The sequence below is a fragment of the Bufo bufo genome, chromosome 11 (genome assembly GCF_905171765.1).
Source record: "Bufo bufo chromosome 11, aBufBuf1.1, whole genome shotgun sequence".
In the NCBI taxonomy this organism is placed as follows: Eukaryota; Metazoa; Chordata; class Amphibia; order Anura; family Bufonidae; genus Bufo; species Bufo bufo.
Window position 1 is genome coordinate 23051868 of NC_053399.1, and position 17000 is coordinate 23068867.

A 17000-nucleotide genomic window follows, 5' to 3' on the forward strand; every position below is an offset into this window, starting at 1 on the left:
GATGCAGGAGGGGTAGGGTTATCAACCGATAAAAACACTTGCATGTATAAAAAGTGGATAATGTTCTAAAGGTGTATTCCAGTAATTTCAAGTTATCACCTTTCGACAGGATAAAGAATAACTAAGATTAGTGGGATCCTACTGCTGTGACCCCTCCAATGAACACAAGAAGGGGGACCACATACCCCACAAGGCCCTCTAAAATGAAGTCAAGCATGCACACTGCTATGGGACTACTGGAGATTGCCGAGTACAACGCTTAGCTATTTCCAGCAGTCCCATAGAGATGAATGAAGCAGGGCTATACTTGTGATCATTGGGGGTTGCAGCAGTAGGACTCCCACTAATCTGGCGTCAATCAGGCATTAGAGTTTACTTGGTCCGGCAGGGGAACAGCCTGACGGATCCATACTACAGTGTACACCCGTGAGCTGACGCAAGTCCACCCGGCACCATTCACTTTAATGGGGAGCGGCACAGATCCATCCGTAGCACGGCAAATATGCAGAGAGGCGGCAGGACAGAAACCGCTGCACGCAGGTAGACGTCAGGGTGAAAGTAGCCTAACAGCAGCTATGTCCGGCAGTTGTTATACTATGAGTCAGCAACTCCAGCCAAATGTGGTGGTAACGGAGGCTTTTCTATTCAGTTTCCTCATATTGTTCAATGTACCACAGTTGGCTCCTCTGTAATAACAGGAATGAGATAAGACGGTATAATAAGAGCTTCAAACACTTCCGATTTATGCCACTTTTACACACAGATTTTAAAGGCAAAAGCAACAGAACCGCTTTCCTGGCTGATGACTGATGTGCGTCATTAGTGGAAATACTCATTAAAATGAAGGAAAATAAAATAGGCTTTAGAGGAAGTGGCAAAATTTTTCCTATTATTGTTTACATTTATTTACATGCGTGCAACTTTTACACAAATGTGAAAATTGTAAAACTGCGCTTTTAAAAAACAAACAGCAGTCACAGCTCTCTGCAGATAAACATCCAACAACACAGACCTACAAAGCACACAGATCCAGAAACGTACCTATCATAATATCCCTATTGTATGTACCAATATACTGTACAATTGGGAACAAGCGCTCGTGGGAACATCTGTTCCCGATAATTTGCCCAGTTATCTGTCCCTGTAAGGTTGGTTGGTTCACTAGAGGGTTAAATGAGACGAACAGTTGCCAGATATCCCGGTGCTGTACTACATACCTAACCAACTGGTGGATGAACAGGAATGATAACATACTAGAACTATACACAATGATACTTTTAGGTGTTACCGTTGCGACGCTACCCCATGTGACGGTGTAGGAGGACACTTTGATCTTGCTGAATTCTCCATCAGAGGTGATCTCCTGAACGCTCTTCAAGTGGGTCAGTTCCATGATACGGGTCTTATTTTAAGTTATCCTTATCCCAAATCACAAATCAAACCATTTGGAGCAAGCAGTAAGAAACGAGGAAAGCGTCTATAAGTAGCCCACAGTGCTCCGGAGCTGAACCTCAGGAAACGTACTCTGCAATTTCACACGGTGGCCGAGTCCAACCCATGGGTGCACGGCGTTATCGATATGAAAAGCTGTCCCCGAGCGTGGATCAGCAATGAGTGAATGGAAAAGACTAGTGGATTTTGCCAGCAGTCAGACACCTAATCAAGGCAAGATCAACCGAGCTGTCAGCTCCCATCAGCGTCATGTCCTGCACACGCTGTACTTGCTGCGCGAGGTCTGCATGCAGCACATCACATTCCCCCCACCCATCCGCATAGCCTCGTCTCTGCTGGGAACGTGTGGGTACCTTCGCTTTGCAAAGCATTTGCATTTATTGTGCAAAATGAATTTTAAACATGTACAAATAGGCCCCGGGGACGGGAAGCTCGGTGCCCTAGCTAATCTAAAACTTCACTGCTCAAGAGTTGACGTTAATTTAGGAAAACAAAGGAAGCGGGAAGGAGGATCGGCGGAGGCGCTTCCGTGACTCATGTGTTATGTAAGTGCAGGTGGATCGGAGAAGGCTATTTTTGGAGGTTTCTGACAGGAGCAATCTTCTGACTTAAAGGGGTTGTCTCACTTCAGCAAATGGCATTAATTATGTAGAGAGAGTTAACACAAGGCACTTACTAATGTATTGTGATTGTCCATATTGCCTCTGCTGTTCGATTCCAGGGGTTACGACCACCCTGCAATCCAGCAGCAGTGGTCATGCTTGCACACTATAGGAAAGGCACCGGCCTATGTGCGCTCCCACGGTTCCAGCCACCAGACAGGGCAGTGCCTTTTCCTACAGTGTGCAAGCGCGGCCACCGCTGCTGGATTGCAGGGTGGTCGTAACCATTGAAACCAGCCGTGTATAATGTGATGGGAAAATGAATCCAGCCAGCAAAGGAGGCAACATGGACAATCACAATACATTAGCAAGTGCCTTGTATTAAAGCGCTATTCCCATCCTAGGCCGCTCTCCATTCATTCCTATGAGAGCACCGAAAATACGCGAGCACTGGCTCGGCTATTTCAGTCAGCCCCATAGTGGGGCTTTGCGGGGTCAGTTCTGAGCAAAGGTGCGGGTCCCAGAGGTGGGACCTGCACCTTTCAGACATTGGGGGGCAAATCCTAGCGATATGCCCCCCAATGTCTAAGATGGGAATTAACTTTGTCTACATGATAATTGCCATTTGCTGTAGTGAGACAACTTCTGTGTGAAGACGCAGTCTTAGGGCTTTTTCACATGACTGTATCCGTTTTTTGCAGACCGCAGATTGCGGATCCGCAAAACAAGGATACCAGCCTTGCGCCTTCCGCATTTTGCGTAATGAAACATCCTCCTCCGTGATAGAACATGTCCTATTTTTGCCCGCATTTACAGACAAGAATTGGATATGCTCTATCTTTTTTGCGGGGCCACTGAACGGACATACAGATGCAGACAGCTGTCATGTAAACGGGCCCCTTGAACAATTTTACAAAATTCCTCTCACATACCAGGGCAGTTTACCCCCAATTTTCTCACTCCCTTCCGTAGAACTGCCTATTCTCGTCCACAAAACAGACAAGAATAGGACATGTTCTATATCTTGCGAAATGGAAACACGGGTGTGGACCACACATAACTTTTAATTTTAATCAGATAAGAAAAATTGTCCCCAAGATAATAAATTAGATAATGTACATACACATAGGATACAATATTGAAGCAAGGTAGGTCACCCCACAGATGATTGTGGCAATGGGTGGCCAGAACACACTTATAATGAAAAAAAAGTGCTTGGCGGCACCAAAAAGTGTAAACCGGTGGTCCTACCGCTCCGACGAAACGTTCGTTGTGCAACGATTGCCTCACCAATATTCGATGAGGTCAGTACACAGAGGCCGGAAACAGTGGCAAAAAAGACGGGGTAAGGGATACTAGCCTAGCTTGCCCTAAAGATGCCCTGCAAGGACCTACACTAGCCCTGGTGACCTGTTCACGGACCCCCCTCTAACCCTGGAATTGATACGCCCTAGTGAACCCTCTCCTGCCAAATCCCTACATGCACGTTTCGCTTAAAGAGGAGTATAAAGCTCATCAGGGGAAACGCAAGGGAGCTTTGGGCTATTTGGTTGACCAGGGCACACAGACAAAGATACTGGCCGTGTCCCCTGGACATCAAGGTAATATGTCCAGAGCCCTGATACAGCTTCAATTGGACATACTGGCAACATAGAAGGAAGAGGACAACTGATAACGGACCCCCCTCCTCCTAACAAAGTTCCTAGCGCATAGACCTGATGTAGTCGGATGCTGTGGTAAAGACCGCTACAATTTAAAACGCCGGCCTCAGAATGAGGCTTGGCTGGTGACACGCCTACTTCTCATGACTAGGCGGGTCACGCCCGCGCATGCGCGGGAAAGTATACCGCATCACTAGCAGGCGAGAGCAACGGGCGGACGCTAGCGAGTATAGTGACGTCACTGCGTGCAATCTCATCCGTTCTCGCGAGATAGAATGACCTAGTGGCCGGGCGATCGAGACGCTCTCTCCGGCTCCTGTCAAAATGCGCAGCCACTGATATGGAGTCCCGCTTTTGTTTTAGGTGGCATTAATGGCAAACACGATTGAAGAAAGTAATTTGAATATCCTGGCAAAGCAAGAGGGCGAGGTACAGAAGAAATAAGGAATGAGAGATTACAATTAATCTTATACCTAAGCAAGGGAAGGGGAGGGGGGTTTATTGTTTGTATTAATGGGAGAAACAATCCACAGTGACAAGCAAGGAGATTATAGCATAGTACAGGAGCGTGCAATCAATCTAGATGAAATGAGGATCCGATGTGGACCCAAAATGAGGCCCACTGAAGAAGACGCTGGTTCTATGGATTTCCCTACAACTACCAAGATGGCACCTGTCTCACACTTGTGCCTCTCGAGGAACCCTCGATACTCCCTGATGGTACCCTAGAGGCGCTAATCTTATATTGCATTGTTTGCCCCCAACTAAACCACCTAAATTATTACGACAGGAACCATACTGATAATCTAGAACAGGGATGGCCAACCTGAGGCGCTCCAGCTGTTGCAAAACTACAACTCCCAGCATGCCCAGACTGCCTACAGAGAGCAGGGCATGGTGGGAGTTGTAGTTTTACAACAGCTGGAGAGCCGTAGGTTGGCCATGCCTGATGTAGAAGATAGCATTATAAAAACACATATAAACCTTGCAAAAAGCATCTAACTGAGCAAAACCCTGAACAAAAGGGAATCCGTGTGTTCGTCATGTGTGCCAGGTAATGGCATGGATGGTTTTAATGACATATTAATAAAAAAAATAAAAAAAACACGATCAGACCAGCAAATGCAGAGGACGACATATACACAATATAAAGGTGTTGGTCACTTTCTAACCACATCCTAAAAGCACATAGTATATGAAGTTATGCAACTTACTAATTCATCTGTATTTTCCATCTGACATTGATTCTGCAATAATAACCTTCCATAGGCCCGTGTCAACCAGCGAGCTACAACTCAGAACCTGCAGAAATGCATCTACAAGGAAGAACCTATGCTGTGACCTTCACCCAACTTTCCAACAAAGCGGCTGAAAAGAACTGTAAGAGGCCATGACATTCTTGAACTTTGATATTTTTAGAAGAAGTCTTTGTTGCCTACAAACAAGAAGATCCGTCACCCAACCAAATCCATTCTTCTACTTGAAGAACTCATGACCAAAATTAAAAGTTTTATCTTATTCCAGATATATCAGGAGAAGGTCCAGCTCAATGGAAAAGAGAATTCAAAAAGTTGGAGAAATAAAGAAGATGACGACTAACAACAAGACAGACGGATACGAGCACAACATCAAGAAGTCCAAACGGAAGCCAGGACCTCATGGTGGAACATCGACCGCAGCCACATTATCTAATACAATGGTGTAGTGTTACATTTTCCATACCCCGTTTTCGAGACGCTTCTCTCCAGTGAGCCCGTTCCTCTGGTTGGGAGCCTGACGAGCAGCTAGAAAGGAAGAAATAAGTTCATGTTATGAAGAGGAAAAACTGAACCTACAAGTTTTTTTTTTTTGTTTTTTTGTTTTTTTTAACATCGGACTGTGAAAGATATGTCTTATAGCATGCGACCTAGGACTAAAAAAAACTTGTCTTTACCATTTAAAGGAACACTACACTTAGAACGCAATAGGACCAAGCAGAAACAGGGACCTCTCAAGTCAACATTTTCAGGGTTCACCTAAGGCTACTTTCACACTCGCGTTTGGTGCGGATCCGTTCAGATCATACAACCGCATACATCCGTTCAGAACGGATCCGTTTGTATTATCTTTGACATAGCCAAGACGGATCTGTCTTGAACACTAATGAAAGTCAATTGGGGGGGGGGATCTGTTTTCTATTGCGTCAGTGAAAACGGATCCGTCCCCATTGACTTACATTGTGTGTCAGGACGGATCCGTTTGCCTCCGCATCGTCAGGCGGACACCAAACGGCCTCCAGAGCGGAATGGAGACGGAACGGAGGCAAACTGATGCATTCTGAGCGGATCCTTTTCCATTCAGAATGCATTAGGGCAAAACTGATCTGTTTTGGACCGCTTCCGAGAGCCCTGAACGGATCTCAGAAATGGAAAGCCTAAACGCCAGTGTGAAAGTAGCCTTACTCTTTTCAAGCACAGAGTTCTTCATCAGGTCAAGCGTGAAATGCATTGTCTTTCAACACAGAAAATGAATAAATGTCTATATTCTTCACGACTGGGAAGCCGCGCCGGCAGATCCAATACACCTAAATTACACTATAGCTTTTGACTAATAGGAACCCAAAAAAAAAAAAAGTCTAGTGATCAAAAAGAGTAATCAGTCAGACTCTGCAGAGGAGGTGGGGGGGGGGGGGGGGTTAATCTCCTTACGGATTTTTAGACTTCAACTCGGGTGGGATGAAGGCTTTTATTTATTTTTTAAACCTTTGGGTTGTATCAAGGAAGACGACAATGTTCTTTTAGAAGTGGGGGTATAAATTTCCTAACGTTGGCACTTTCTAGCCGGGCAGGTGTTGCCCTCTAACGCAGTCGCTCATTTCCATTTCACGTGCCTATCCGCAGTTTACCCAAGGAAGTGTTTAGACACACAAACATAGCTACAAGCCAGTATACACAGACGGCCTTCCTGCAGCAGCCAGTATACACAGACGGCCTTCCTGCAGCAGCCAGTATACACAGACCGCCTTCCTGCAGCAGCCAGTATACACAGACCGCCTTCCTGCAGCAGCCAGTATACACAGACCGCCTTCCTGCAGCAGCCAGTATACACAGACCACCTTCCTGCAGCAGCCAGTATACACAGACCACCTTCCTGCAGCAGCCAGTATACACAGACCACCTTCCTGCAGCAGCCAGTATACACAGACCACCTTCCTGCAGCAGCCAGTATACACAGACCACCTTCCTGCAGCAGCCAGTATACACAGACCGCCTTCCTGCAGCAGCCAGTATACACAGACCGCCTTCCTGCAGCAGCCAGTATACACAGACCGCCTTCCTGCAGCAGCCAGTATACACAGACCGCCTTCCTGCAGCAGCCAGTATACACAGACCGCCTTCCTGCAGCAGCCAGTATACACAGACCACCTTCCTGCAGCAGCCAGTATACACAGACCACCTTCCTGCAGCAGCCAGTATACACAGACCGCCTTCCTGCAGCAGCCAGTATACACAGACCACCTTCCTGCAGCAGCCAGTATACACAGACCACCTTCCTGCAGCAGCCAGTATACACAGACCACCTTCCTGCAGCAGCCAGTATACACAGACCACCTTCCTGCAGCAGCCAGTATACACAGACCACCTTCCTGCAGCAGCCAGTATACACAGACCACCTTCCTGCAGCAGCCAGTATACACAGACCACCTTCCTGCAGCAGCCAGTATACACAGACCACCTTCCTGCAGCAGCCAGTATACACAGACCGCCTTCCTGCAGCAGCCAGTATACACAGACCGCCTTCCTGCAGCAGCCAGTATACACAGACCGCCTTCCTGCAGCAGCCAGTATACACAGACCGCCTTCCTGCAGCAGCCAGTATACACAGACCACCTTCCTGCAGCAGCCAGTATACACAGACCGCCTTCCTGCAGCAGCCAGTATACACAGACCACCTTCCTGCAGCAGCCAGTATACACAGACCACCTTCCTGCAGCAGCCAGTATACACAGACCACCTTCCTGCAGCAGCCAGTATACACAGACCATCTATCTCCTGCAACAGCGGTTGTAAGTGTGGCACCCGGTGCACGGTGACCTGGCGCAGGGGTCTGCTATACATCAAGTGTTAAAGTGTCATGATAATAAAGTGTGTTGGCAGTCTGCCCGGCGAGAGAACACAACAAAGGCTTGCATTCCTGCGCAGGGGCATGATGACGCACACACAGCTACTACCCTTACTGACTGGAGAGACTCCAGCTTTCCAGGAAGCAGGGACATAAATGCGCCATTCATCACAAGACAAGTTTATAAAATAACAAGCGTGGCACTAGGAGAAGCATGTCAGGAATCACTACAGTGATGGTGGTTTCACACTGGTTTTGCAAGCTACTGGTGGAAACATCAAATATATCCATGCATCCCTATTCTTGTGCCCTCTGTAGGGCCGGTATAGGTTTTGTGTTTTTATTGCGTGGAAGTGCGGTTAGCAGCTAGAGGCAACTAGTAAAAGAATATGTTCTGCACAGAATAGGTTTTTCTCTTACAGTGGAAGCGTATGGATGGCAGGTGCCTTTAGAATAGTCAGAGGTATTCATTGAAGGTACACTTCAGGAAATTGTATACACCTCTGACAGACATTAGCTACTTTCACACTGAATTTTGCAAAGTCAAAACGGTCACCCAGCAAAGCAGCAGCACAGTCAGGTTTTATAGGTTACCTATGCACAGCGTATACCTGGGGGAGGCCTAAGGCCCCTTTCACACGGGCGAGTATTCCGCGCGGATGCGATGCAGGAGGTGAACGCATTGCACCCGCACTGAATACCGACCCATTCAATTCTATGGGGCTGTGCACACGAGCGGTGATTTTCACGCATCACTTGTGCGTTGCGTGAAAATCGCAGCATGCTCCTCTTTATGCGTTTTTCACGTAACGCAGGCCCCATAGAAATGAATAGGGTTGCGTGAAAATCGCAAGCATCCGCAAGCAAGTGCGGATGCGGTGCGATTTTCACGCACGGTTGCTAGGAGACGATCGGGATGGAGACCCGATCATTATTATTTTCCCTTATAACATGGTTATAAGGGAAAATAATAGCATTCTGAATACAGAATGCATAGTAAAACATCGCTGGAGGGGTTAAAAAATATTTTTTTTAATTTAACTCACCTTAGTCCACTTGCTCGCGCAGCCAGGCATCTCCTTCTGTCTTCATCTGATCTCTGTGCAGCAACAGGACCTGTGGTGACGTCACTCCGGTCATCACATGATCCATAACCATGGTAAAAGATCATGTGATGGATCATGTGATGACCGGAGTGACGTCACCACAGGTCCTGTTGCTGCACACAGCTAAGATGAAGACAGAAGAGATGCCGGCTGCGCAATCAAGTGGATTAAGGTGAGTTAAATTAAATTTTTTGGTTTTTTTAACCCCTCCAGCGCTGTTTTACTATGCATTCTGTATTCAGAATGCTATTATTTTCCCTTATAACCATGTTATAAGGGAAAATAATACAATCTACAGAACACCGATCCCAAGCCCGAACTTCTGTGAAGAAGTTCGGGTTTGGGTACCAAACACGCGCGATTTTTCTCACGCGAATGCAAAACGCATTACAATGTTTTGCACTCGCGCGGAAAAATCGCGGGTGTTCCCGTAACGCACCCGCACATTTTCCCGCATACCCAGTCTGAAAGAGGCCTAAAGGGGTATTGTGGTAATTTGAAATAATGCCCTATCCACAGGACAGGGGATAACTCTTAGATCAGCAGGGAATCGTACCACCACTGATTACGAGTAGTGTTGAGCGAATTTGTGTTTTAAGTTTGGCATCTAAAGTTCGGGTTCGGGTTATCGAAGAATCGCGTTATGGATTCTAAATTCAGTTATGGTCCGTGGTAGTGGAATCCATAACGCGATTCTTCAATAACCCGAAACCCGAACTATAGACGCCGAACTTAAAACACAAGTTCGCTCAACCCTAACTACGAGATCACAGTGGCTCCCAAAATGAATGGAGCAGCAGGACGTACACTGTCACTGCATTCATCACTATACCGCTATCTCTGCCAGTCCCATAAAGGTGAATGGAGCGGCAGTGCGCATGCCACTTCCTTCATTTCTGTAGATGCTGTGGGGAACGGAGGCCCCCATTCTCTTGATCAGTGGGAGTCATACCGCTGTAGATAATGGACAACTTCAAATTACTTGAATACCTCTTTAAATATCAATTCCCATATAATTAAACAACAACATCCCTTAGAATTTATTCAGTGGGAAATAATACAGAAAAAAGCTGGCCATACACAATATATAGCTGCAGGGAAGACTTGACCGACAGACAATCCTCCCGACTTAACCTATATACACATGCACGCTCAGCCAAGTATGCAAGTATTTTCAATAGGGAGAGGAAGCCTCTGCCAGACATCTCTAGCAGTGGTTTCTTTCCCCAAGAGCAAAAGGATCAGGCATGATGACATCCAACTGCCTGATCCATCTTTTCCCAGACATCTGCCGTCGGGATACCTCCATAAATATTCATGGTTGGCCGGTCAGGCCAAAATCAAGGGTTCCCGAGCCTAAGGTCAGCCACAGTTTTCTCCATGTGCTATAAGGACACAGAGAAAGCCAAAGGCTTACAAATCCGTAACTATCTCAGCTCCTGGGCCTTTATCTACATGACTGACCAGATCTGGTAGAATATCGGCATTTACTACAGTAACACCTGGATTTAAAGGATTTATAGAAAAATATGGCTGCTTTCTTCCAGAATCTGTGCCATTCTTGTCCAGAGGTGTGTGGGTTTTGCAGATCTTCCGAGAAGTATGACTGACATGCTCAGAAGCGGTTTACTATAGACCATTGCGCCCCCTAGTTCAGATCCGATAGGAAATTCAGTGTGTTTTCTTTTGTGCACCCTTATGTGCTGTCTGTATTGAAAAAATCATGCTCCATGTCGATTTTCAATACTTATGGCATTCAAGATACTTACCCTGCTCGTTACTGTCCACTGGAAATTCCTCATGACGTAGGAAGAACTTCACCTCCTCCCTTCGAGGACCCCATTTTTGCAAGTGCTCGAACATCAGGTGATCAAGGGGCAATGGTCGTTCTAAACAAACGGAGAATAATTGTAAGAATTGGTTGTAGAATTGCAGAAAATAACAATTGAGCTAATAGATATCAAAAACTTCCTACACATTCATTGCGAGGTTCAAAAATGGACCACGTAGAAGTGATCTTGATGGCAGCTCTTACATTCTAAAAGGTCCACTGTTATCAGGGCAAACCCCTTTAATACCACCTCTCTAATTTTGCATAGGTCCCCTTAAAACAATTTTGACCTACTGAGGCATGGACTCTACAGGACCTCTAAAGATGCCCAGCAGTAATCTACTACAGTTCATCTATAGGATTGGGTCAAATGGGCTTGCCTTCACTCCCCAAACATGTCTATGACCCTGTCATTAGTTCTTCCTTTGGTAGGTACCAACATACTGCATACCAGGAATGCCCCACTAGACCTGCCATTTTGGAGAACCCCTGACATCACAATTTGGCCCTCTTCAAAGCTCCTCAGATCCTTACGCTGGCCCATTTTTCCTGCTTCCAACACCTCACCGTCAAAGACTTGTCACTTGCTGCTCGATATATCCCAACTCAACAAGGGCCACTGTCATGAGATGACCAACGTTCATTTCACTGGTAGTCCGTGATGAAATTTATTTTCATCTAGTTCTAGTCCCATATTGTAAATCACACAGGAGAACACGCAGAACGGACGATCAAAGGGTATTTTTTTATTTCCCTTTTGATGGTACAGACTGGTGCGAGCATGAAGGAGGAGGAAGACTGGAACCAGGAAAGTCTCCTCCTGTAAATTTGCCAAAAATATGAATAAAAGAACGGAGCCAACTGTAAACTAAATGTCTTTTGTGACCTTGACTGTCTCCGCTTATCGCAAACACTAACATCTGTCTGGGCTGAGATGAGGAGCAGAGCCTCCAACGATATTTATTAGGTTCAAAAACCATTACCAGAATGAGTCATCAGGACGGCAAAGAGGGGGAAGAAAAATCGGCAAAAATGCATGAGTCAACCCGGCTGCGTTTCTGATTTCATAAAGGTTCTGTCAGGAAGCAGCTCGTGTGCTTAAAAAGCGACGGACGCGCTAATGCGTTTCAGCAGCAAACATCTGGAAGCCGGAGCCTGCAGCGCTGACAAACTTTAAAAAGCATTAAATGCCTCCAGAGGATGGGGGGGCGGCGAGGGGGCCGCCTGGTGCCAGGCCTATCCGATCCTGTCAAAGTGTCCCATTTTTTACATGCAGCAGAGCAGGAATTATTAGATGTTATGCATCCAAATTGTTATTTGGAACAGAAAAATTATTCAACGGTGATTAATGGGACAGACAGCAGCCAAAGCCGCAACACTGGAGGGGACCATTCCCGTGAGAGTCGCAACTTTTTCTAATTTTTTGCTTTGCTTATAATGGTCACTATTTACATAAATGACTTCTAGTCATTTGTATGTCCAACTAAAATTCTAATGGTTTCCGGTTGACTCAGGGTGCAGGCCCTCACACCTGCCAGTACATGGAACGTGGACAGAGTTTTTGCGCCATCCACATGTCTTTGAAAATTTCAGCAAGGAGATAGGAGGACAATACGCTGCAGATATGAATTAGCATGCAACACAAAATGTGCAGACAATTCACAAGAAAAACTGCAACAGAAAAAGTCAGCTGTATGTGGCCCTAGCCTTAGGACACTCCAGTTGCATAAGGCTCCATTCACACGTCCGTGGTGTGTTGCGGACCCGCAAATTGCAGATCCGCAACACACCCGCCCGGCACCCCTATAGAAATGCCTAAGAATAGGACATGTTCTATCTTTTGCGGAGCTGCGGGACCCGAACATCCATTCCGTCCCCATAGAGAATAAATGTGTCCGCACCCGTTCCACAAAATTGCGTAAACGGATGCGGACACATTTGCGGACGTGTGAATGGAGCCTAACAGGTGCACATTAGTCTCTGCCGTATTAGGAATAATGTGGCTTGTATTATATGCAAGGGCTTATTGACCATATCTTGGCAGAGAGCCACAGCGTACCTATCATATGTTTTATTACCGTCCATCATCTGAACGCTATCCAGACCGTGTGCGAGAGACACAAAGTCCTAAACTAACGCCATTGACTTGCTCCATGAAGACAGGCAGTCCTGTGCAAGACTTCAGATAACATATATGCACGTACGTTGTGCTAGACCCAGCTCTGCTTCCTCCAAAGCCACCTCCACCATCAAACTCCACTCTACTACCTCTGGCAAACCTCACTCGGCTTCATTGGTTGTGTCATGGCTCTGATGGCCAGTGGCACAAAGAACGGTGTAATACTTTCATTGCCGTCTTCATGCCATGTTCAATCAGGAACATGGAAATGCTGAGCTTTAAAGGGAATCTGTTACCATTAAAGTTAAGGGATAGAGCAGGAGGAGCTGAGCAGATTGATATATAGCTTGATGGGAAAAGATTCAGTAAAACTTGCAATTTATTCATTAAATCTCTGCTCATTCTGGGCTTTGAAGTCCAGGAGGCGGTCCTATCAGTGATTGACAGCTCTCTCTGTATTCACAGTCATAGAGGGAAGGCTGTCAATCACTGACAGGACCGCCTCCTGGACCTCAGAGCCAAGAACGAGCAGGAATTTAATGAATAAATTACAAGTTTTATTGAATCTTTTCCTACAAATCTGCTCAGCTCATCCTGTTCTATAATATGATGCCTGCAGCTCAAATACCATGTTCAATGTGACAGGTTCCCTTTAAAACAGCATACAAAACCAACAGTGTTATTTAAAGGGGTTGTCCGGGCTTTTTCTATCGATGACCTATCCTCAGGATAGGTAATCAATATCAGATAGGCAGGGGTCCGACAGCCCACAACCCCACCGATCAGCTGTTTGAGGTTTTTTGCGGACCATATGCGGAACCATTCATTTCAATAGGTCCACAAAAAAACGAAAGCTACTCCGTGTGCATTCCGTTTCCGTATGTCTGTTCCTCAAAAAAATAGAACATGTCCTATTATTGTCCGCATTACAGACTAGGATAGTACTGTTCTATTAGGGGCCAGCTGTTCCGTTCCACAAAATACGGATTGCACACGGATGTCATCCTTATTTTTTGCGGATCTGTTTTTTGCGGACCGCGAAACACTGAAAAAGCCATACGGTCGTGTGCAATAGGCCTAAATGGAATACAAATTTAGGGCTCATGCACACGACCATATGCAATTTGAGGTCCGCAAAAAACGGATTCGCAAAAAATATGGATGACATCCGTGTGCATTCCGGATTTTGTGGAACGGAACAGCTGGCCCCTAATAGAACAGTACTATCCTTGTCCGTTATGCGGACAGTAATAGGACATGTTCTATCTTTGAACGGAACTATGGAAACAGAATGCATACGGAGTACATTCCATTTTTTTTGCGGACCTATTGAAATGAATGGTTAAGTTATCCTCTATCCACAGGATAGGCGATACTATTAGATTGGTGGAGGTCCTACCGCTGGGACGAGAATGGGGGAACTGTACCCCCTGCAGCCACCCTGAAACAAACGGATCTGTACTCCGCTAACTCCTGAACTTTCTTAGAAATGAATGGAGTGGCCACATGGATGCTCCATTCATTTCAGGGGGGCTGCAGGGGGAACAGGGACCCCACTCTCGTGATCGGTGAGGTACCAGCAGTAGGAACCTCGCTGAACTAATAGTTATCCCCTATCCCGTGGATAACAATCTAATCCGAATAACCCATTTAAAGCATCCAGAGTTCTTACATTAGAATGTCGAAGAATTAAAAAAAAAAAAATAAAAAAAAAAAACGATGACTCGGGACGAAAAGAAGACTTACTTGTTGTCCTTCTTTTTCATCTTTTCAGGAGCAGATCCATTCATTTCCAGACACCTCCTCTGCCACCCACAGCTTTTAGACTGCCTGGCGCATACTGCACATGTGGTAGCCCAAGACACTTCCTGCTGTCCTCGGATTGGCCAGCACTGCTCACGTGAACAGTGCTGGCCAATCCTAGAGCAGGGCTGGACAAATGGGAGGTGTCTACTAATGCACAGTATGCACCAGGTAGGATGGAAGAGTAGCCTGGGAATAAATAGATCTGCAGCTGAAAAGGAGGGTACCACCACGGAAGTGGTCCGTTTGTTCCCCAGTTAACGTGAACATTATTTTTTTTACTTTAAAAGGTGTTTTATGGGAAAGGTTATCAACAAAATCACCCACAATAAAACAGAAGTGGTATGGCTATGGTTAGGATATGCTATCACTCTATGATCATGAGGGTCAGACCTCTGGGACCCCACTGTTCCCGAGACTTAGGAGGAACACAGTGCTGATCTGCCATCACTTGAGAAGGTGTAAAAACTCTTTAAATATATATATTTTTTTAATTAATTACACAGATGACCTACCGTTCCCGCGCCACACTTCTGCCAGGTGGCACGCTCCTTCTCCAGGCTCCTTGCAGAACTCCACCACGTCCCGGCATGTTGTCTCGGGAGTTATTGGGACTTCAGTTAATATTTGTTCATTGTTGCTAAGAAACACTGTTAATATAGTCTGAAAGAGAAAGAGACAAAGCGCCGGTCACACAGGGCCGCTGTCAGGACTGTCAATGGATGAACAACAGCCCTTGGCGCCAATAGGGCCATTAAAGGGGTGCGAGTAACAATGTATCGCCTGCCAACACCACCCGCTTCCCCACGATGATCGGCTCATGAGCTGATGTATTTTACACCTGATCTTACCTAAGAATTATATATTAAAATTGAATGTTGAAGGGGTTGTCCGGGTTATGATATTGATGGCCTATGCTTAGGATAGGTCGTGAACATCTGACCAGTGGTAGTCCAACTGCATTGTGATGTTAATGGACTTTTATGGAAGAGTATTGTGGGCATGCTCTGAGCAGAGTTCATTGTACAGGGAGGGTGCGAACTGTGATAATCAGCAACTGCAAATGGTGTCATTGTAATCCTGATTGTGATGATAATAAGATGACTGCTGGGAAGTGACTTCTACAGAGCAGGAAGTGTCGGTTTATTATGAGGCTCAGTGGTCAGAGTAAAAAATGCAATATAATAATACACACATTCTCTCTCTCTCTCTCTCTCTCTCTCTAATATATATATATATGTGTTATAAATATGTTTAAGATCTTCCAGGTGCCTGGTGCTCCTGGTACTCTTAGTTTCTGATGCTGCATCACAAACTACTCAAAGTGCTTGCTGCAGCCAATCAATGGCTTCAGCAGGCAAGTAACAGTAGCCAAGTTGGGCATGTCATCACTATAGTAGTGGCACTAGACCAGCAGGGGACTGAGCAGGTGGCATCTTTATTTTAAAACTGACAGCAAATTGTTTTTTCTTTTTTTTTAGGTTTTAGGGGGGGGGGGGGGGGAACACCCCGCTTCCCCACGGTCAGCTGTTTCGGGGTAGCTCCGGAAGTCAGCTTTAGAACTACACAGCTCCCTCCATTGTGAGGTGGATGGAGCTGGTTACTGCAGCGCCAGTCCCATTCACTTCAGTGCTGCAGTAACCATGTTCTCTACATACACAGCGGATAGAGCCAAGCGGTTCTGGTGACAACTTATGGAGCTTGAGATAACCCAGGGATAAGCCAGCAATATCAAAAATCCTGGACAACCGCTTTCATGCTACCATGGCAACCCAAGAGCAAGCACAATATTTACAGCGCAGCAACAGGTAAGACACCAGGAAATCTGCAATGACCAGCATCGTCCACTGTAAAACAGCTGAGTGGAGAGGGGTGCGGGGCGTTGGACCCCCGCCGGTCAGACATTGATGGCCTATCTTGGATATCACTAGTAAAATCCTGTGCAAAATTAAGACAAGAAGCCATTGTTCCAGGAGACTGTCAGCAAACAACAACAGGCTGGGAACGGGACACAGCAGAAACACAATAGGTTACTGAATGTCTCCCATGGGATAGAATGAATTTTGGAGCAGAAAGCACCAGAAAAAGGCAATGATAAACAAGGGCCTGAATGAACAATGTAATGAGCCCGGCGTGACGTCCACTGCAGGCTCACGTCACGTCTGGGCAGACACCATTATGGGCTTAGAAAGTAGGTCGCTGGAGAGGACATCGACTTGTGTGCCGCTAAACGGAACAAGGGGCGCTTTATTTCACACACTGTTCCGTCAGCACCATTTACATGAGGCGGTCTCTCTGCATACCTGAGAACCTCTCACCATCCAC

General features: G+C 46.2%; 1 protein-coding gene and 1 long non-coding RNA gene across 8 annotated transcripts in view; one reads left to right on the top strand and one right to left on the bottom strand.

The window, feature by feature from the left end:
* Nucleotides 1-17000, top strand: part of LOC120981392 — a 643721-nt gene that overhangs the window by 174173 nt on the left and 452548 nt on the right. The gene's annotated exons all lie outside the window — the stretch shown is intronic.
* PPP1R13B (protein phosphatase 1 regulatory subunit 13B) overlaps nucleotides 1-17000 on the bottom strand; it is an 82349-nt gene that overhangs the window by 35967 nt on the left and 29382 nt on the right. For 6 of the 7 annotated variants that reach the window (XM_040410874.1, XM_040410871.1, XM_040410876.1 and 3 more), the window contains exons 2-4: nucleotides 15191-15338; nucleotides 10692-10811; nucleotides 5438-5499 (exon numbers count right to left, since the gene is read on the bottom strand). In XM_040410874.1, the coding sequence (XP_040266808.1) occupies nucleotides 5438-5499; nucleotides 10692-10811; nucleotides 15191-15338 (330 nt within the window). Of the gene's footprint in view, nucleotides 1-5437; nucleotides 5500-10691; nucleotides 10812-15190; nucleotides 15339-16978 lie in introns of all 7 variants that reach the window. The other variant, XM_040410873.1, reaches the window with a different exon arrangement.